Genomic DNA, 22622 nt, shown 5'->3' on the forward strand with positions numbered 1-22622 from the left:
GGTATGTGGCCACGCTGGAATTTCAGGGCCCTGACGTGATGAACTGAGCCTGAGCTCACGTTACAGGGTAAGACTGATGTTTTTTAAGTCAACCCACTGAGTTAAGGCAACTTAGGTAGCAAGTTTGTCAGAGATCAGAGTAAAGATCTGCATCCTGAGTGAGCCACAGTAACACCTAAGGTTGGTGGCTTTCTGGTTCTTTGTGTGCCTCTCAGTTCACTTTAGCCTGATCCCTGAGCATAAGTCCTCATTTAGTGCTTTTTAAAAAAAACGTGAATTGTTTGGGGCAGGGAGGGAGGTGGTTGATCTCAATTTATTCATCAAAATAAAGCTTGCCGGTCTGTAGGATTGTAAGGAAGGGAAGGTTTCTAGGGCAAGGGAACAGGCATGGCTTGGAGTGGTGTAGCCATAATTTCTAACTCAATTTTTGATATTTTTTCTGGTTTAGTAGCTGTGAGGCTTTAATGAACAGCACACAGCATTATTGCAATGTCAGGCTTTAATACCTGTGGGCAGGAGCAGCAGTGACAGCAGAGCCACACATGTGGTGAGGTAGAGGTTGGGCTCTGCGTGGGTTTTCGGAGATGCAGGAGCAGACGCGCCTTCCCTGCCGAGGGGAAAGGTTTCAGTGCTGAGGTGTGACGTTCTCGTGTGGCAAAACTTTAAGGCAGTTTGCGTGACATACGATGGGTTTGCCTGTGTGCTGGCTGATTTTTTTTCCACTTATTGATGTGAAGAGGGCCAAGTTCGATACAGTGTTCAAGGGAAGGATTATTTGGTGTCTGTGGGAGAGCTGCTGAACTTGGCAGCTTTGCTTTTGACAATGCGAGTGTGATGCCATTAGCTTCTGAGTTGTTTGTTCTGAAATATCTGAAAATAGTAACTGAGATTTTACTAAGCAACCTGCTGCAAAAAAATCAAGTCCCAGCTATTGCACTGAGCTGAGCATCTGGAAATCTCTTGTGCAGAAACTTCAAATTGTGTCATATCGTCAACTTTTTATGATTGAGAAGGTACGTAAAGAATGCTGGCACTTGAAGGTGGGCTCAAACCCTGCTGCACTGTTAAAGACACAATTAGAAAATCTTAGGAATGATGCAGGAAGCTTTGCCAGCATATTGGGTTTCCTAGGGATAAGACACGTGCAATTCAGCAGACATCATGGCATAACTAAGCATTTTTCTGTTACCGTTTTAAACTTCATTAGGCATCCATGTTGCGTTACCATGCTGCCAGGATTGTAATACTGCATGAGCAATGAAAGTATTCATTAAAATTAGAGTGTCAAATGTTTTTCTTGTCTTTTCTGCAAAGACAAACCAATTCTATTCTATGGGTAGTGAAAACATAACAGCAGTGGTTTAATAAAATGAATAGGACTTGTTTTTTCTGGTCTTCAGTTTTTTCTGTATGTCATCTTTCTGAAGTAAGGCTGATCGCGCTGGATGTGTTTACACAGCTTCAGCTCGGGATGAATGAGTCCAAGAGTTCCCTTGTAAGTACCCCTCAAAAGCTCCCAAAAGCCAGGGAGGAAATGGAGCTCCTCGGTGTGATGTCTGACTGTCTGAAAGTCTCGCCCAGTGGAGCCTTAATGCAGCTTAAAGGAGTAAGGCTTTTGTTTTTAAACTGTATTTGAAGCAAAGCCTTTAAAGCTCAATAAACATTTCTCTGTTCATTCAATTCCATGGGTGGTAGGCTCGGGGAATCTGGAGCTCTGTGTTTCTGCCAGAAGGGAAAGCACAGCATGCAGTAGCAGCCTTACCTGGAGACTTAACGAAAAAACATTTGTGTGGAAACTTGTGCTTTATATGAAACAACTTCTAACCTCATAAGCAGGCTTCTATAATTATTAAATTAGCAAAAGCAGAGTCACGTGTAGATAACCTTTACCTTAGGCTTCTCTTCCACCCTCAATAACCTTATCTCCAGGACCGCTTAAATAATTTGTGTAGAGTTTGGCTGTTCTTTCAGTGCTTAGATATCGGGTTTCTAGCCCACAAAACTAGAAGTCTATTAGAACTACGTATCTGCATCAAGTGTCAGGTTTTGTTCCGGGGCATATAAAATGTTCTCCTTTGAGCCTGTACAGTGTGTGAGTTTGGTGGGTGTGATAAGAAAAATGTCCTCGTGTTTTGCACAGCTCCATTGGCAGAAGGAGAAGTTGCTGCATGACAGTTCTTGTTGGTCAGCACCAGGGAAGAGCGTGTTGTTTTTCCACATGCTCTAATCTGTGATAACAAAAAGAACTCCAGATTGTGTTTTTCAAACACGCTTTAGGTCTCTGGGTGCTGAGATTTGCCAGTGACTATCCGCTGTGGTAATACATCCATCCACCCAAAGCCTAATTTAAAGTGGCGTGGTTTCAAATATGAGCCTTGCTTTGATACGGAAGGAGACTGAGCAGAACTCAGCACAAAATTGTCAAGTGTTTTGCGTTGTACTAAGTATTGTGCAGAGGATTGGGCAGTGGATGTGGACTTGGATACCACAGATCTCTTCTCAGTGCTGCTGTTGGCCTCTTGGGTCCCTGCCCATGCCCCAGTGGTTGTCTGTAAGGTGGAGCTGCTCAAAGCGACCTGCTGACGAGCTCGACTTCAATAAACTTCAGACGGCAAATGCAGGAGATGCCTTGGGGCAGAATTTAATTTTAAATGGGTTTAGGCAAACAACTGTCAGAAACGTCTTGGGTAAAATATTTGATCTGCCCATGGACAGGCGGATGGACTGTACAGCATCTCAAATGCTTCTGCAGCTCCCTTCCCTTCAAAGATTGCTTTCAGTAACGGCAGCTCTGTCCAGAGATTTGAAACCTCTGTAGTTTGCTTAAGAAAAAGACTCTTTGTCCCAGGAGAAACTGATACAGCTTCAGGTTTCTCGTAGGGGAGAGTCCCATCTCTTTTTCTTGCTAGGTAACACTAGTTTGTGTAGGTTTGGTTTTTTTCCCTGAAGGATTCTGTCCATTGTGAGGTTATTTCCATAACTTTCCCCTGCACACACAGTAATTGCACCATTTAGGGATTGGCGGGTGTCACAGCTCATGCTATGGTGTCAATTAGACCAGTCTTAATTGCTCTGAAATGGACAATGCTGATAGTAGCTGGTGATTAGACCATTATCTCGACTCCTGTGCTGATAAACATCCACGAAGCTGAAGCTTTTTGGTGATCGTGGCACACGCCTGCACAGTTCACATAGTGTAAGCAGATCCTGTTCCTCTCCATGGCCGAACATAGTTTAACGGGCAGATAGTGAGACCTCTGCTACTACTGTACTTCCTTATTATTGAACAAAGTGACTTCAGTGATGCTCAGTGTTATTTTTAAGTGTTTACCATGGTAGAGGCATGATATGAACCAGACTTTTCACCGTTCTGATTCAGTTGAAGCCATTAACTGTCGTGGAAGAAAGAAGAAGAATCTCCCCTGAGTTTAATGTAACTTCAGAAGATTCAATTCCCTTGTTGTTGGCCTCTGCTTGTTGGGATGGCATGACTAGTTTGGGCTTAAATTCCTTCAGATTACAGCTTTCTCTTGCATAATTTACAAGGAGAAATAGATTAATAGCGTCTAAGGGTGGCTTGTGCAATGTAGTTAATGGTTTTTTACTCATCTATCGCCCTTTGTTTTTCCTTAGGGTTGTATTTGTGTGGCTTTTGGTCATTTTTGTCACTTCTTATTTGACACTTTGATTAGAGAAGCAGAGTAATGTGGCATAGCACACATCATATAGATCAGGAACTATAGGGATCAGTATGTTTGCAGTGAGAAGCCATTAAGCAGATATATGTCTGGATAGAGCACAGTTGGATAGTTTGTGCAGGGCCACGTACTGCTTTACTATGTTGAGTTACTTGAAAACGGGCATTGCTGCTGTGCTGAAGATGGCAAGGGCAAGTAGTAAATAAAAATACACTTCATAGAGAGGTCTCAACTGCTTGGCTCTGGGACTGCAAGCAAACAGTATCTGTTTCAGTACTGCTAAGTAAATTCTTATACCTAGAAATAAACCATGGAGAGCATACTTACAGCTTTGGGCAAAGAGAGGAAGGTGTAGAAATTAGTGAGCACAAGCTGATGAGGCCAAAATGACTAGAGTAGTTGAGAGAATATTATATGGGTGCATATGACCTATGCATTTGATACTAGTATACCTAGTAAGAAGATACTGCGTAGTTTTCTCCTTTCCACAGTTGAAATAGGATTTTAAAAAAAAATATTATTGTAGGTTCAGGGAAAACCATGACACCTGTTAAAGTACTGAAAGACAGGCTTTACGATATTTAGGTCTGGATGTATCTACATGGGAAATAAATCTGGTAACCGAAGGATGTACACGTTAGCCCTGGGGTGGATCCTTCCTGCACTGGCTGCTCACGTGGGGTGTAAGGGCTCTGGTTTGGCTCCTGCCGGGCTGCCTGCTGCCAGCCGGGGGTTATGCTGGGGAGCAGCACTGCTTCCAAGGGCGCTGTCTGCTTGGAGAGGCTGCTGGAGACCCCAAGTCGCCTTCCCGTTGCTACTGTCTCTGGTAGTAAGCCTCCTCTTGGCACAGAGCAAAACCCCTTACCCTTGGAGCGGCTGCAGCGGGACAGAGAGCGGCGTTGTGATCAGGTTCCCACCACAGCCCTGCTATGTCCAGCGCGGAATTGGGCAGCGTGCCAAATGACCACGCTCAAAACCAGTTTATGCATCCCGGTAACTTAAGAAAAATAATTCTGATTGGTGGAGCTAGTTAGCTCTGCTTCCCAAGAAAATTCAACCTCCAGATATTTCTTTGCACAACTGGCCTTCAGGGAATACTTCACCTTTCTGTCTCTTCATCCTCTCCGGAGGTGAGGCAGGAAGGGGGAATCTGGAATAAATCATGTTTCTTCTTTCTCTCTGCTTCTTCGCAGCATCTTCATCCACAAACACAAATTCAGTTTCAGCATCTGTGTTTACAGTTCATGACTACGCCATGAAATATGTCCAGATTAAAATCTTAACCTCTGTCTGACATTTCTGTGTAGATCATTAGCTATCGGCTTAATCTCCTTGTGGTTAATCTTATACTTCCACCCATTCCATTACCTTTCTCAGTTATGGACAGCTCCGCTTTCGTGTTTGCTGTAAACTGTGTGTCCTTTTTGGTGTAGATTTGCTGTCGTTTTGTGTGTCCGGGTTACATTTTGCACATCTTTTCACCTAACATTTGTAAAATACAATCTTCCTTACCCCACGCAGCTGAATGTGTTAGCTTAGCTTTCATTGTTTCATGCCTTGTTTACTACAACATTCTTCTCTGTGGCCTTGAGAAAAGCAGTCTTAGCCCTCTCTTATCTTTGCAGAAAGCAAAGGTTATACGTTTCACCTCATGCTTTGATCGTGTTGCCCCTTGTTTTCAGGACAGGATTTGTAGGTAAAACTAATAGCTTGTCTTAGACTTACGTTTGGAAAAATTTAGAGGGACCTTGTTCTTAGACCATCACCGTACGCTGAAGCACTTCTGCGTGTCTCCATTCATCTCTGTTTCTCAGTAGGGCAGACACCAGCTCCCATCCTTCTCTTCTATGGCTTGTCCCGATGCAGCAGCATCTCTCGTTCAGCACCAAGCTGCTGACTTCTATTCTGGTCACTCCATGCTCTCAGTCAATAAGAAATAAATTGGTCTGATGAGAAGCTTGCCCCCAGCACTGTGCTGACACAGTCAGCTGGCTGGGGAGGGAGGTGGTTCACATCCTGCTGGTTCAGGGATCCAGAGTGCAGATCTGTAATACAGCACGGACGGAGACTTCACGTGCAGTTACGCTTATTTTAGGATGCCTGTGGCTGCCTGGACCACTTCACTGATTCTCTTGGGTCTGCTGGGATCACAGTCTGAGCGAGCAGGTTTGATGGGAGTAGGTTAAAGTGAACAGGGATGTTTTCAAGATGCTGTACATCAGAAAGAGCAATATATAGTTAAATATTAACATGAAGCTTTCATGAGGCTCCCAGGTGGTGTGTCGGCTGTTGAATGATAGAAACAAATCCTTAGGTTGTAATAAGGATTGGCATTTAACAAACCATAACAACAAAAAAGCACCCTCATAGCTGTGAGTAAAATTATGAGCAAAGCTTTACAGAAAATTTCCCCAAATTAACTTTAAAGATTCTGGTCTTGGTCTAAATTACAGATAGTCTGTTCCAATGTACAGAATCAAGTACAGTATGAGGTGGCAGATGTGCAAACTACTTTAAAATTAACTAGACCTTACAGATCCTCATGTTTCCCAGAGGTTAGGGATGCTGAGCGTCTCTGCCCCTTTGTATAGGGAAACAGATTTCACATAGTGGCTCTTTTGCAAATTACTGTCAGAAAGGCTGAATCTCGGGGAATTCATGCCTCCCAGTCCTCAGGTAGCTGAGGGATCGGGGTGGGTGTGGTGGCTGCTTCATCTTCCATCACAAGCACCAGAGGCACTGGCAGTCGGAAAGCCTGGAGTTAGGATAGATGTCCATGGGAGCGTTACACTTCGTGGTAACTGCCTGGGGACTCCAGGTTTTGCCTGAAGATGTAGTGTCAGTTTTGGGGCTTGCCTATTAAAGAAAAAAGCAAGCAAGCAGAGGTTGTGGTTATTTCCAAACCCTTATGCTGCGCTAAGCTCCCATGTAATTTTGAACACAAAATGCAAGGAGCAAGCTTGATCTGCTTGCCAGAGAGTGGCACAACAGCAGCATTGTAGACACTAGGTAAAGTATTTACAACTTCTCGTCGCTATCCTTGTGTGCACTTTGTGACACTTGTTCCACCTTTAACAGTGCTGCTGTGTTTTCAAATCAAACTCCATGTTTTGGTATTTTGAGCTTGGTTGCCAACAGTTTAGTCAGATTTCTGCAAGTTGTTTTTACCTGCTTGGGGGAATCAGCTTGATTGAAAGGTACTAGGAGAGTGAAAACAGACCTAGTCCTGAGTTTTAATTTTTTAATTATTTTTTTTTTATTTCACTTTTGTCCCCTAGCTCTGATCAGAGACGTGCTTGGCTCTGTAAGTTCGTTTCATAAGGGGCTTGCAGCCATGGTGTAAACACCACATGCACCACTTAAAATGCATGAAAGGAAAATGATTCTTTGATCTTTATTCTATCTGGGCAATATTAGGCACACTCGAGTGGAGGCATCCACTTCTCCATGCGAATAGTTGGGGTGACAGACAAGAGCAGGAGTGAAAACCTTCAAGGGAGAGAAACAGAAAGGTGTAGGATATTGGTGAAACGAGGGTCTGTCCTGAAGGTTCAGTGGGAGAAGGTGAGGGACTTTCGTAGCTGAGGTTTGTAGCCCAAGAAGTTCTGTCCCCCAAAATAAGAGATGATGGTCAGGCTGCCTGACTACCTCTCTAGCCACGGAGGTGAGCCATTGAGTCTGACGTTAGGCAGGGCTTTGTACGCCTGGGCAGGGGTCCTGCCTCGTGTCCTTCGTGTGGTAGCTGGAGAAGCTCATTTGCAAAGGTTACAACTTTTTAAGAGGGTGAAGAGTGAGTGATCAAAGGCATTGTGGATCTGTTGTGGCTGATGACTTCCTCCAGGCTTCATCATATGACTTATGTATAAAAATATTTTCATGTATCATATAAATGAAAGTATGTGTGTCTATATGTATGTATGAGTTCCTCTTAGGAAGTTTTCTGTATTCTTTGGCATAATTCGTACATGAGTAAATGTCTCTATTTCCAGAGAAATACCCCACCAGCAGTTGTAATGCAGGAGGTAGCAGGTTACTTCGCAGCCTCAAGAGTGGAAGGTCGCATGGAAGAGACTGCGTTTCGAGAGGCATCTGCCTTCACTGCTCTCCTCCTCTATAAAAGCAGAGCTCAACCTTTTCCCCTTAATCTCCATTCACCCACTTCTTTCGCAGACCTCCATATCCTCCATTATCGCCACTGGACAAGGAACCACTGGACATCTCCAGGCCCTTTTATCTTCACTAAACTCACATTTGCTGACCCTAACAGGTCCACACAACAGTACCAGCATCTTCGTCGGTTTTGGCTGTGGTGGCTGTTCTTGGCTGGGAGGATGCCTCATGGGAGCAGCCAAACACAGGGGGTTTGCAAATGGCACCAGTCCCATTTTGGAATATTTGAGACATTCCCCGTAGCTCCAAATGAGCACGTAACTTGTGAAAGGGTTGGGAGGTGAAACACGTTTTTTCTTATCCTTACTGATAGATGAGATAAGAGTTGTAACATTGTCCTGAGAAATTTCAATGGGAAGAGTTTCCTTTCTGTTTGAGTAACAGCGTGTTGTTTTTGGAAGTCACTGTCTATGGGAAGGGAGGCACCTGCAGTTAATTTTATCTGTTCCTGTGTAAATACAGACCTCCTAACGTTTCCAACTCGCAGTTCAGTGGGGTCATGGCATTATGTTCTATAATATCTCATTATATAAATAACACTTTAATTTTTGTGCTGGTTGTAAAGCCTTGAATTTATTTGGCACTTGCTCCTTCCCGAGTTGGTGCTAAAAACTGAAATCCTGTGTGCGGTTACCAGCATTGGAGTCGATACGTTTTGGGAGGGTTGTTCCTTGGATGTCTTTGGCGTTGGGGAAAAGGGAGGGATGAGTGTTGTTAGAGCAGTTGAACACTGTGAATAAGTGTCATAAAGTTTGCTTGAATATCTTGTGATATTTCCTGAATTTCGCTTGATAACTACAGCCGGCGTCAGGCGTTGCTGGCAATCTTTTTGTAGAAGCATGTTAACCTCTTATTTTTTGTTCTGTTCTAGTTGCTCTATTTATTTTGTAGGTTTAAGAAGGTCTGGGAGAGCTACTGTTGTTAGTCACTAAGGCAATCAAAAGTCCTTGTGTTCTTTACAGTCCGGTAGACCTCTATAACCATGTTCTTCCCCGGCACACTGCCATTGTGATGCCCTGGGAGCAGTTTGCCCTGTGCAGCCCAAGAATGCCGCTGTTGGGGTTTAGGATTTACGTTTCTGCCTTTCTGGTCTCGGTGACATGAAGAAATAATTGAAGGACATAAGCCACAGTGCGGAGGGGTTGGCAGAACACTCTTTTTCTTGCAGCAACCCTCTGTCAACCTGCTGTGCTATAGAGTTTTAGATTTATACCTAGTTTTCGCTGGATGCAGTTTTATTTAATCTTTAATAGCTGTTTTCAACCTGACAATACATTAATGCATTTGGATGAGGTGTCATCTCAATGTGTTCAGATCGCATAAATGCTCAGAAGAAAATAGGTGAACATGTTAAAAAAATGAAAAAGATTGTTTTATGGATTAAAATCATGTTATAGAACTCTGTAACAAACACTGCTTAATGACTTACTGAATTTGGAGTCTTCTTGACAGAAGGAGAATGAGTTAATTTTGAGGAACAGTGATCAAGTGAAAAATGCTGTGTACATGTAACATGATTCAATACATAATTCTATAAGGAGGTAAGATTAATACGAATTTCAAGAGCAGCAATGCCACTCAGCACTTGCAGAAATTCAGGAAACAAGCACAAACTCTGCAGTGCTAAATTAAGATCACATGCTTGCAACACACTCAGGAGTTACTGCCGTGGGCAATTAGTCCTTGGGTTTCCTTTTTTTTTTTTTTTTCTTGTTGGTTTTGTTTTTGTTTAGAACCACAAGAACCCATTTCTGTGGAGGTCATTGTCATGACTGTACAGTGAGGAAATTAAATTACGGTTCCCACTGCAACTGTAACTGGAGTATGGTTCTATGTGGGGGGGTGTGTGTGCAAGACTGGATTAATTTGTATGCCAGATACTGCAGCCATTTACAGTAAGAGAAAAAAAAACACAGGGAAGTGCAGAGCTCTCCGATACTGTTTCTGTGGGACTCTGGCTTGAATTATACGCATGTGCACGTCTTATAACATTACACTAACTTAAGCTCTGGCATCGAGCGATATGTATCGCGGCCAAAACAAGCCATTTTAAGCCGTGTCAGTGCTGGGTTCAGACTGGCTTCCTCCCACATTTTTCTCCTGGTTCTATATACGCCTCAAAATGCTTGCTGTGAGAAAAACCCTGCAAAAAGCCAGTGAAATTGCATTATCCTGATGAGTTTGGTGGCATCGTGGGCTGCAGGCGGTGGGAGGCGAGGGCTTGTTTGGGGAGCTGGCAAGGGGTTCAGGCGTGTTTGCCCTGTGCAGATAGCGGAGCGGTTGGATGCCTCCCTGTGCAGGCAGCAAATGCATTGGCTGAGGTTGAGGGCGGTTCTCCTGCCGCTGTTGTTTTCTGTCCTGGATTTCATTGGATCTGGAGCCTCCTAATTGCCTGGTCTGTAATCAAAATACAGCTTGTGTAAATGAGACGGGACCTGACGGTGCAGGGTGAGTTTGCTCCTTGCCACTGGCTGGTTCAGTGGCCAAGAGGAGCGGCTTGCGCGGGACACAGCTGGTGACCCCGGCCGGCCAGGATGGCCTATGGTGGCCTGGGCTGCCGCCTCTGACCCACGTTCACATGGATGGGGCTTGTTATTGCATGGGCGAAAGATCATGTCAGTTCACGACAAATCAACCCCAGAACCATGTGGGAACATCTGTGTATATATGCAGCATTTTGACGTTCACACGTGTGGTTTAGAATTTTGTCTTAAAGAACTGTGTACCCCTTGTCGTACCCAGGCCACCATCCATTTCAACACTCAGTTCAGCCCACCCAGGACGTTGCTATTTAAACCCATCCAGTGGCAGAGGATCCCCAAGGAACAGGAAAACTTACTCTGAGTGATTTTTATCTTTTTTTTTTTTTCCTCTTTTTCTGACAATTCCCAGCTATTGATTTGTTAGCAGAAAGCAAGAAACAAGACCTAACACAAATGTTTTTAATCATACCTCAATATTCAAACTGTGTTTACTAGCTGAACAACTTAATGCTTAATTGACTTGCCTGTTAAATATGGATCTCCTGGTTACCTGTGTTGGCTTGGGAATGTGTTTACCATATCAGTGTGTTTTGTTTCCACCTGAAGAACAGGGAAGTGGTGAAACTACGGGACTGATCCACAGAGGTAGACATTCCTTTGCGCTGACTCTGCTGCCTTTTGTCCCCCCCAGCTGGGCCTCAGCAGCCTGAAAAAACGTCAGTTTGAATCTATAATCAGAAAAGTTTGTAAAATGCATTGTTTCCCAAGTCTTTGGAGCCACTCGAGCTAGCTAGTTAAATATTTATTCACCCCTGGAACTACAGGTTTGAACCTCTGTGTCGGCTCTGTTTCTCCCTCATCCAGGGCAGATTGGTTAAGTGCTATGCTGTTTGTCATCTTTGGGACAGGGATTTTGAAAGTCCTGTCTTTAAAGACCTGCTGAAGCGGTTTCATGGCAGTGACGAATAGTTTTGCGCTGGTGCTGGTGCTGAAGCACTTTTCCCTGAAGTAGCTTTTATGGTGCAGTGTGGGGGTGTCTGCCCCTACCCCAAAACAGCTCTTCCCTTGTCTCTAACTAGGATTTACAAAGTTCACTTTTGACTTTCTTCTCTTCTGTGCGGAATGACGAGAGTTGACTTCTGCTCCCTGGGCTGAGAGGGAGGCACCGCATTGTCCAGAAGTCCCACAGCACTGTGCAGAGGCTGGGGCTGTATAGCTGCTGTGTCTGAGCGTACCCTGTGCCTCCTCGGTCTGCACCGAACCGTGCCCCAGCTCCCCAAAGCTGCCCCAGCTCCCCAAAGCACGGTCTCATTGCAAAGAGGCAAGTCTACACGGGCCAGTGGTGATTACTGGAGTCTGCAAACCCCAATGATGAAGGGGTGATGGGGTGCACTGCTTCAGCACGAACCTATTCAGTGTTGTCCTGCAGTGAAAGCATAAGGTGGCAGCAAAAAAAACCAAATAAAAAAACCCTCTTCTGACCCATCTGGAGTCACATAACCTGGATGCTGTAGTAATAGTTGTAAGAAGTGGTAGTGAAGATCGGCTGGAGAGGTTTCTACGTGATTTTCACGTGCTTTCTAGCATGCGTACTTTGACATGTCAAGATGACATCTATTCAGGATCTCTGTAATGAGGATGTACACGAAATAGTGATTGACAATTTCTGGTCTTGAGTGCTTAATGGAAAAAAGATGTTGCCTTGGCTGCTTTGCTTTCTTCAAGCCGTCTTTGAAACATCAAAAGCTGGTAGAACAGGAAAAAGAGAAAGTTCAGAACAGTTTAAAAATGGTTTAATTGTACCTTCTAAAAACCTTTAGAGCTGAGAATTTAAACAGTTTCTGCCCTGTGAATATTTGCAGCTGAGTTTGAAGTGTGTAAATAAGCACAGGACATGGAAGATTAGTTTCCATAACAAACTGAAAGAAGAAATACTGGGTGGTATAATGTTAAATAGGTGCCATGTGTCACTGGGTGTTTTGCATGAGGGACAACTTTTCCAAATTACCTGTCTGCTCCGCTGACTCCTTGAGATACAAATGTTGTCTCCTGAATATTATGAACTTCATAGTTCTTAGGCATGAAACAGACCTGGAAAAATACTGTTTTGGAGGAGGCGCTGTGACTGATGTTGCTATCACTTGCCCTCCAGCTTGCGGAGATCATTCCTGCATGTATTCGCCGCAGCAGTTTACTTCCCAGCTGGATGCTAACTCAGCCTAGGGAGGTGTGTGCTGCAGGGAGCGCTGGTACTAGCAAGCGTAGAAGTCCTTGCAAGACATCAGTGTGTTGGTGCTCATTAGGAACACAGGGAGGTGTGTAAGAAATAGCCCAGAAAATTTTTTTCCCCCATAAACCTTGATATTTTAGACTGGAATTAGCAAGTTTGATAGTGTTTTGGACTAAATTCTGGAATTTTCTCTCATGTGTTTTTCTGTTGCCAGTACTTCTAATAAACTGCAGCCATGACATCTGTTGCTAGACTGTGCTTCATCTGTGGCCTGGTAAAGAACATATAACTGTGCTTCTATAGCAAGCTTCTCATTTTATAGTTAGACTGTAGGTATCACCTGCAAGTTGCTTCTGTTTGGCTGTTGCTCAGTTACTGTTTGTGGCAGGTTCCCAAAACAAGACCTAAATTTGAAATACACTCCCGTGTTTCTTGTTAACAGATTAATCTTGAGGGATGCACAGAGGAAATACCTGCAGTGAAGGGCTGACATGGAAGCAGTAAGATATTTGAGATTAAATTGACCTTGTGGTAGAATTTCAACCTTACCCATTTTGTATTTCTTCAAGGGATTAATCAGGCTGGAACAAACCTGAAACTGCTCATCTTTACTGTCCCATCTACTGCAGCTACTGCTGCTTATTCCACAAATGGCCTTAACCACTTTAACACACTTAATTCTGCAATCCTTTAACGTGGGGTGGGACACGATGGAGGGGGATTTTCTTCCTAACCACAGCTGGGGATGTGATGGTCAGTACTTAGCAGCACGCTGTACTAGGGATCCTGGGTGCTGCTCATTTAGCTGATAAAACTAGACCGTGTTCCGTGATGGGTCTGCTCACGCACATTAGCCAGTAATTAAAAATAACATTTTAGCCCCCAGACATTGGTGTGTCTGGGATGTCCCCAAATAAAGCCCCTCTGGCTTCAGTGCTGAGTATTGGACAGAAAGCTGGGGAACTGTGAAGGCAGGTGGTGGTAATTCGGTGTGAGGCTGCTTGGTCTGGCCAGCCCAGATCGCGGGAGGACTTTGCCTTCCTCCACCGAGGGCGCGTGGGTGGCGCGTCAGAAGCCGTTCAGATGTGCCCTCTGACCAAACGCTGTGTTCGCTGAGGAGCTGGGGTCTTGATCTACGTGTCAGCAACTCACAGCTGTAGCCCCGAGGCTGGATGTCACTGTGCGGATAAATCCAGGCCCATGTCCCCCATCCCCCACCTAAAGTTCTTCCTACTGCTCCCTAAATGGTTCCGTCAAAGCCGCGCTTGGCTTTGGTGCTCGCTCTTGTAGCGGAGATTTCAGCTTTGTTGTATCTTTCCTGATGGCGTGTTCCAGATTAAGCAGTTGGGTTTAATTGGTTCAGCCTCATTTGAACCGTTAAGACTGAGGGAGAAGGTGCTGAGCAGCGGAGGGGCAGGACCATCCTTTCCCTCCGAGCTCCCCTGGGTTTGCCCAGCCTCCCCTCCCGCTCCCTGCCCAGTGCTGGTCATGGGGTTTGCTCTGAGCTACGCTGCCACTCGGTTTCTATTTCAAAGCCCAAACGGCTCACTGAAAGTATTGTGAGGCACTAAGTGATGGGCAATTAGAAAGTAAACCATAAAAGCCTCAAGCAATAACACTCGTGGGTGCCCTTCTTTTTGGACTTGCTGGGAGAGTCACCAGCAGGCATGTGTGGGGTGCCAGGGCAGCAGGCTTCCTCCGGGGAACCTTCTGACAGGGTGGTAGGCAGATGGAAAGCAAATCCTGATAAAGCTGAAGGGTTATGTAAAAGTATTGTTGGACGTGCATTACTTGCGGCACTGCTGTGGGAAACTACATTCTTCTGGCTGAAACTGGCTGTCCCAGACTGGGAGACTCTTGCTGTAGAGTCTCATCACTTCTGGGATTCAGGAATAATGACGGAGTCGCTGGAGCTCTCCTGGGAGCCTTGTAGTACAGGTCCGAGAGACTCGTTTTTTCTCTTTTTGCAGATGAGCATTAATGAATTGTGAGAGTGAATGATAACACTCTCCAAAAAATGTTTTTAAAATTTGGAGTTTACACTGCAAAGTGGAGATGATGCAGATGCCTGCGCTTGTGGCATCTCGGGCTCGTGCCCTTTGAGAAGAAAGATGCCAGGCCAGGCAGGGTGACGTGTCACTGCTGTAAGCCCTTCACGGTCATGCCGCATCGGGTTGTCCTGTGGTACTCAGTTGCCTTTTCTCTTTTCTCTTCACAGTTTGTCCACCTGCCTGCAAGTCCCAAGGCTGCACCTCTGATGGTCAGTGCTGTCACAGCGAATGTCTTGGGGACTGCACAGAGCCAAACAACCCTGAAAAATGCGTGTCTTGCCGCAACTTCTACCTTGAGGGCAAATGTGTGGACACCTGCCCACCCGGTTACTATCGCTTTGAGGGGTGGCGTTGTGTGACCTTCAGCTTCTGCCAGGAACTACACAACAAATGCAAAAATGCCAGGGAGTCGGGGTGTCACGTTATCCACAATAACGAATGCATTCATGAATGCCCGTCAGGGTACATCATGAATTCCAGCAAGTAAGTACCAGTGTCTGCAGGCAGAGAAACCATGCTCTAGGTTTGTGTCCTGTGTCAAGACCAAGAAAAGTTTCCAGCGTCAGCGTGTCTGTGACAATTACCTGGTTTAATTAGATTTGCAAACTAATACCTCGCTAATTGAAGCCATTAAAAGCAGACGGGTTGACCTACCACGTGCTGGTACTTTGTTCTTCCCTTGGTTCCCCTCAAGTCTGGAAAAAGTGGGAAAGGGAGATGGAGGACGAGGAAGAGGAGCACCCTCAAGCTGCAAGGGTCTTTCTGTAACCAAGTGAGACGAGGGAGATGGGCAGTGGAGAGGCTTTAGTAGCCCTGCTTCCCTTCCCATCCAAAGCACACCTCGGACTGGAACGCCTTGCTGTTAAGCAGAATAGGGAAAAGTCATGTCTAATGAAAAGAGCGTAGCGCATTTTGAGTGGATCATTCTCAGAATCTCTGTCCCTTGTCCCTGTAATTACTTTCATTGAGCAGGTTCAAGCTGTGCCAGACATAAATGGACAGTGTAACAAACAAGTGCAGCATGAATCAAAGCAGCGAACAGCCATTCTATCTGTTCCCAGGGTTTCTCGACAAAGGAATTAAATAATTTATGTTGCTGAGCTGTTTATCACTGAAAACTTTGTTGTTTGTCCCACAATAACATTATATATTGTGATGAGTCAGATTTCCTATGAATATTGGTAGCTTTGTGCTCACAGGTATTTGCTCCTGCCATAATGATTTCAGGGAATTCACTCCAACGGGACTTTTTATTCCATTTCCTGTTTTGCTTTTTAAAAGAGCGAACTAGCAGCCCCCGGAGTCGATACGCTGCTTGTCTAACAGCAGCCATCACCTCCCTCCTATGCTTGTTCCAGGCTGCTGTCAGTAGGACCTTACACCACTAGTCCGTGCTTTTCCTAGAGTATTTATTTCTCTGAACTAGTTGGGAACACATTCTTGTGGTGTTGTGACCAGGGCAAGCAATCATCTTGCTGCTATTTAAGAAGTATTTCCCCAGAGCACAAAGCACATGCTTGCTTGCCTTTCTTTAAAGCAACATTTTATGCAGTACTTAATCAGAGGATTCCCAGATGAACGGCCTGCTCTCTGCTCATCAATTACCTGTTTGGTTAATGATCTTGGCATGGAGACTGTGGCTGGATTTCTTGATCTTGAAACCCCTGGTATGCATAGGACTGAGAGCATCGTGGTGGGTGGGCTATTTAAAATCATCAAAATCAATTCACTCTGGTTTCTGTTGTGTAGGAAGGGACAGAATGATTAGTGTTTGAAATGTCGAAATGACAATTTAAAGAATTATCAGTTATTTGGAGTTCGTAAGAGCTGTGTGCTGCTTACTGCAAGTGGATCCCATGGCATGTTGTCAGGACGCTGTCGCTTTGCATTGATTACTCAGCTTTTGAGAGTTGCTGAGGACGCCTGAGATGGCATTCTGCAAAAGCATCGCATCTGCATTCCTGCCTCTCCTGTTTTCCAGCTTGCACTGTACACCCTGCGCAGGGCCCTGCCCGAAGGTTTGTGACTATGGGAAGGAGAAGACAATCGATTCAGTGACATCGGCGCAGGAGCTCCGTGGCTGCACAGTTGTTAATGGAAGCTTAGTTATAAATATCCGTGGAGGAAGTAAGTTCTGTCTGTGGAAGGGGGCAGGGAGTGCTGGCTGTTAGATGGGTGAATGTGACACCATCCCTGAGCTGGAGCATTTCGCTTTTGCTTTGACCACCCTGAATCTTAGAGTGATTCAGAAAAATAAGCGCAAAGCAAAGGCTCTTGTGATGTTCGTTTGAGGTTTTCATAAGGTTTTATGAATTATGAATTAATGTAAAGCAGCTCTATTTAATATGGTTGGGCTCCGATATCAGTGTTTCTCTCTGTGATATCAGAAAACTAAAACCCATGTTTTCCTCTCCGTAGATAACATAGCAGCTGAGCTAGAAGCGAATCTTGGCTTGATAGAAGAAATCTCAGGTTACCTAAAAATTCGCCGGTCTTATGCCTTGGTTTCTCTTTCTTTTTTTCGTAAACTACATCTGATTAGGGGAGAAACACTAGAAGCTGGGTGAGTTCTTTCAAAATATACTTCATTTTAACACTGAAGTGTAAGGAGTACTAGTGCTATGAGGGTCATTTGTATTGGTAAACAATTTCCAAGTTATTTTTAAATGTTCCTCTGCCCAGGGCTTGTGGCCTGCTAGGGAAGGGAGTTTGCATTCATTTTTCTTTGGTGTCTGGGTTAGTGCATGGGGGGGAAAAAGTTTTCAGTGGATCCTCTCCCAATCCACATTTTCATTCTCTGCTTTCAGGAATTACTCATTTTATGCATTGGACAACCAGAATCTCCGCCAACTCTGGGACTGGAGTAAACACAACCTCACTATTGCACGAGGCAAACTCTTCTTCCATTATAATCCCAAACTGTGTTTGTCAGAAATCCACAAGATGGAGGAGATCTCTGGGACTAAGGGCCGTCAGGAAAGGAATGACATAGCCCTGAAGACAAATGGTGATCAAGCCTCATGTAAGAACGTCTTAGGAGGCAGCGAGACTTGCATCATTTTCATCTGCCTTGCTAACCTCACGCTCTTATTTCTCTCAGCCCAGCCTATGATGTTTTTCCAGGGACTGTCCTTTTGTCCTTTTGGGGAAGCACCAGACTCGCTGGTTGCTTGTGCACTGGGGCAACACTGTCACTGTGCCACAAGTAGAAGTACTTACGGGTTCTCCATCTGGCCAGGAGCCTACCTGGCCAACTGCGGTTTTCAGAAGTTTGCTCACTGTGTGCTCAGCTGTGATTCTTGCAGGGTTCAGTGTATTGTTGTGCCTTTTTGAAGAGTTTAGCACAACTTAACCTCAGTCCAGATTGGGACTTTGTGTTACAGCTGAGTACCTGATTAATAGTCATAATCTTCTTTTCCCGTGTCATGAGCCGACAGTCCGCACACAGAGTAAACATAGTAGAGAAACAGGATTTCTACCCGTCTCTGGAGCCATGTGAGAGAATTGCTGTGACAACGGTCAGAGACATTTTTCCAACAATTTCTGTTGTGCTTCTCAGAGGTTTTTAAGCCAACAGCTTTCTTCAAGAACAATGATAAGACAATGCCTGTGTCAGCATGGCTAAGGAGCAAACACACAGTGTTGCTTTATGCTTTAACTAAAGTCATGCTACTGAAGAGGTAGCTTTGCAGATACTTTGGCAGCAACACTGCCGTAAGTGCATCTCTTCCGCACCCCCAGCCCTGCTGTTTGTTCCCATTCGGTGCCACACACAATCCCCCTTCCCGGTTTGTGCCAGTAAAACTCTTTACAGGTCTGCATGGTGAACCAGATTGTAGAGTTAATCTGGGATAAAAGATGGCAGGCTTTGTTGTTCCTAGCTCGTGTCGTCTCTCTGCTTTGATTTATTGCCTAGCCCCGCGAAGTTGTAGATGTGCACAGGAACAGGGGCACACACAGGTTGACACACGAGATGCTTAAGCAAGTATTGCCACCAAAAAACCCAGCATTAATTAAACTATGATTTCAGTTCTTTGCATTTCAGTTCCTTGCTCTTTTCACAGCTTGCAGTGCATCTTAGATCATCCTGCTTCTCTGCATCTGGAGACAGCGCTGCTTAAGCAGCCCCTTCCCCAGCTCTGCCCTTATTATGCTGACGTAGCTATTTGTGAACAAAAGTGAAGATCTTTCGGTTAAATCAGTTTCCTGATGTGGTTTGCCACATATCAACACATGCAGCCGTGCCAGCACAGCAGGGAGAAGGAAGTCTAATGACTGTACCTAAACACTGGCTGTGCCAGTGAAAAAACATACACAGAGCCATACTCTCAGGTACACCACTCCAGCCTGGGCAGAGTGAAGGGGGACAGGGAATCAGCTGCCTGTAAAGGTCATCTCCTCCTGTGAGACACTAACCAGCTCTTCCCATGTTTGGGGATGAGCCTGGATCTGGGGTTCAAAGCCAGCTCTGTTGTGTGGTTGTGTGCAGCTCCCAGCCGGGGAGCTGGTTGATTCGTTTAAAGGCACCTGGAGGAGATGGTTGCGTTTCTCTTCGCCAGCTTCAACTCCACCCTGCTGAGCTGTTCTCTGTGCCGCCCCTCCACCTCAAAACACAGGTTGCCAGTGTGATTGGCTTTTTGTTTGTTTTTACATTTCAGGTCTTGTTTTCACACTGGCAGCATCCTGTTTACCAAAAAAAAAAAAAAGGGAAAAAAGAAAAAAAAAGCCCTTGTTTGTTCCGGATGTGGTGCCAGTGCAATGGACGTTCTTCCTCCCTTGTGCAGTTACTGCAGGAATGGCAAATCCAATCTGAGCTACACAGTCAGTCCTTCTTGGGCTGCTTGGACATACCATATCGTGACGCTACCCTCAAAACTCCACCCTCCTGCACTACTTGTTGTCCTTCCCTCCTGTTCGCAAAGGGACCGTGCTGCTCCCAGGCAAGGCTGGGAATCCACACACTTAGTTTTTGTAGCCTCTGCCTTCTATGCAAACCATATTTTGCTGGGTTCAGTTGCATAGATCATGGTGAATTTTAAAATATGTGGCCTTTAGGTGTCCCACTTATTAGAATTTAGTTCAGCTCTTCTACGGGGTCATTTTCATAAAACTATAGAAAAATTTAAGCTGGCAGGAACCTTAGGAGGTCATCTAGTCCAACCCCGGCTTAAGGCAGGAATAGCTTCGAAGTAAGATAAGGCTTTAACGAGCAGCTCTTCTCAGTGCCAACTTTCTCATAGTCATCTGTGGAGAAAATAAACGTCAAAGATAATTAAAAATAGAAAACTTTTATTTATTAGCATTAACGAAATCGTTGTTGGTTCTCTTTTGTTACAGGTGAAAATGAATTGCTGAAGTTTTCATCCATTAGAACTTCTCATGACAAGATCCTGTTGAAGTGGGAGCCGTACTGGCCTCCAGATTTCCGTGATCTCCTGGGCTTTATGCTTTTTTACAAAGAAGCGTAAGTGATCCACTGTTAGGTTACCAAATAATAGCCATGCTGGGATTCCGCGAATGGCAGTTGGCATTGAAGAGCAGGTATTAGATTTGCTGTAGGCACAGCTATTTAGTCTCTGTGGCTGTCTGGCTCCTACACTTCAGTTTCCGATTTTACCCTTATATAAAAGTGTTGATGAAGATCCCTGGCTTACTGAGCTGTGTACAGTCAAAATTCATTATTTAAGAAGAATCCAAATATTAATTGTTCCAGCTATTCTAGACATACATACTCTAACCATGGAGTTTATCATCTCCCCACTATCTCCATGGGATGTTGAGGTTTTTATTCCCTTTGAGGTGGGGAGCACTGTTTTGGAATTGAGGGTTACCAAGCTGATTTTCATAAAGCTGAAAATAATTAGCCTGGATTTAGTTCTTGGGTTCGTCTGTGGAACAGTACCTGTCCTGTGATGCTGTTAGGAGACTGGGTTGCAAAACTCCCTATGCTTCATTTTGAGAATACATATAATGAGGTAGCTATACTTTCTGCAAAGGGTAAAGGATTATCACTTTCAGTGATGTATTTAAAAAGGTTGGGTTTAAAAGCTTGAATCAGGATTCTGTTAGTTTGAGGCTTTTTTGTTTTTTTTTTTTACAGCCCATACCAAAATGTGACAGAGTTTGATGGCCAAGACGCTTGTGGGTCAAATAGCTGGACAGTTGTAGATGTCGACCCACCTCCACGGTCAAATGAGCCCAAAGCCCAGGCTCAGCCAGGCTGGCTGCTAAGGGGCTTGAAGCCATGGACACAGTATGCTGTCTTTGTTAAAACTCTGGTCACCTTCTCGGATGAACGAAGAACATATGGTGCAAAGAGTGAAATCATCTACGTCCAGACCAACGCTACTGGTCAGTATCGTTAAAATAATGTTGCCTTGCAAGTGGAAAAGAAAAACAGATCTAGTCTTTTACTGGTAGTTGTGATAGTCCCATATCTGTGAAACCGGGCACTGCCGTTGCTGCTCTGCTGTGGTGGGAAGTTATTCCTAACCCAGTGGAAGGAGGTGTGCGTCCCTGCGTGGGGGGGTGGTGCCAGCGTGCCCCCCTTCTGTCAGGCTCCGGTGGCCGCATGTAGGAGACTGTGTGCAGGCTGCTGTACCTGCAGCAGCACTGCTGGCTCTCAGCAGACCCGCTGTGGAGAACGCTGCTTATTCCCGTAGAAGTGGAAACTTGCCTGTGTTTGTCCCTCGTTCTGTCGAACTCTGTCTCTTCCTGCCCACACAGTTCCGTCAGTCCCATTAGATCCGATATCTGTTTCCAACTCTTCATCCCAAATCATTCTGAAGTGGAAGCCACCCTCGGAGCCCAACGGGAACATCACGCACTACCTGGTGTTCTGGCAGCAGCAGGCAGAAGATAGTGAGCTGTATGAACTCGATTACTGCTTAAAAGGTGCGTGTGTGTTTTTCTCTCTGTGCATTTTTTTCAAGCTTTCTCAGAATTCCCTGGGCATTCCTCAAGCAGCTCGGAGGTGCTCTGGACGCCTAATTTTGCAGATTCCCAGACTGTTGTTGAAGAAGCAGGCTGAGATGCAGCTGTGTTCTCTGACTGTTCAGTTACATTATACGTGAGGTGCTACTGCCAAATTATGTGCAAAAGGTCTCCAAAACCATTTTTTTACAAAGTGATCAGCTCTTTTTTCCTTTGGGGATCTCACTTCTGCACTTGTTCCTTTTAAACTTAGTAATAAGTTTAATAACAGCTACAGAGACAGTAAGGGGAAAAATCTCAGTGCTTCTGGAGATCAGTGGCCAAGTTAATTTTTGAAGGCATCCTGTGCCTGTTTTGCAATTCTTTCAGAGCACAAAACTTCACTGAGGACTCCCAAAATCTCACCTGTTACCTAAACTGAGATGAACTGGGGTAGAACTCTGGCCACAACAGCATCTGAGCTCCATTCCAAGACCTGTCATAAAAAAGGAAAAGCTGCTCGGCCCTGGATACCAAAGCTCAGGATGCTCACATGTGCTGTGGATCTTGTATATGCTAGTCTGGGATCTTTGTAGGATCAAACATCTGCTTCTGCTGTGTCAAGCCTGAGTGATACTAAAATTGTTTTGTCCACAGGGTTAAAACTGCCCTCAAGGACGTGGTCTCCTCCTTTTGAATCCGAAGACTCGCAGAAGTATAATCAAAGTGAAAATGAGGATGTCAGTGGAGAATGTTGTTCCTGTCCTAAAACAGACTCTCAAATACAAAAGGAGCTGGAAGAATCTGCCTTCCGCAAGACGTTTGAGAACTATCTTCACAATGAGGTTTTTGTCCCCAGGTACAAATATCCAACAATATCGTCTAGGTGGCCAGGGGGTAGGGGAATGTAATTGATTATTAAGCAGAAATGCCAGACGCGGTGTATTGCCAGTCTCTCTGGGCTTCCACGAGATGGACAGTCCAGCTCAGTATGTGTGTCGGAGACTGGTGAGAGCTGAGCACCGACAGCTGCTGTTATTACAGACTGGGAAAATCCCGCTTTTATTTCCTTTCTCTG

The 22622-nt window shown here is 45.0% G+C and overlaps 1 protein-coding gene across 2 annotated transcripts in view; it reads left to right on the forward strand.

Moving 5' to 3' along the window:
• INSR (insulin receptor) overlaps nucleotides 1–22622 on the forward strand; it is a 60813-nt gene that overhangs the window by 21467 nt on the left and 16724 nt on the right. For both annotated transcript variants that reach the window (XM_037386743.1, XM_037386742.1), the window contains exons 3-10: nucleotides 14800–15115; nucleotides 16614–16759; nucleotides 17051–17195; nucleotides 17440–17654; nucleotides 19970–20096; nucleotides 20733–20983; nucleotides 21359–21526; nucleotides 22202–22403. In XM_037386743.1, coding sequence (XP_037242640.1) covers nucleotides 14800–15115; nucleotides 16614–16759; nucleotides 17051–17195; nucleotides 17440–17654; nucleotides 19970–20096; nucleotides 20733–20983; nucleotides 21359–21526; nucleotides 22202–22403 — 1570 coding nt within the window. The remainder of the gene's footprint in view (nucleotides 1–14799; nucleotides 15116–16613; nucleotides 16760–17050; nucleotides 17196–17439; nucleotides 17655–19969; nucleotides 20097–20732; nucleotides 20984–21358; nucleotides 21527–22201; nucleotides 22404–22622) is intronic.

The sequence above is a fragment of the Falco rusticolus genome, chromosome 4 (assembly GCF_015220075.1).
Source record: "Falco rusticolus isolate bFalRus1 chromosome 4, bFalRus1.pri, whole genome shotgun sequence".
Classification (NCBI taxonomy): Eukaryota; Metazoa; Chordata; class Aves; order Falconiformes; family Falconidae; genus Falco; species Falco rusticolus.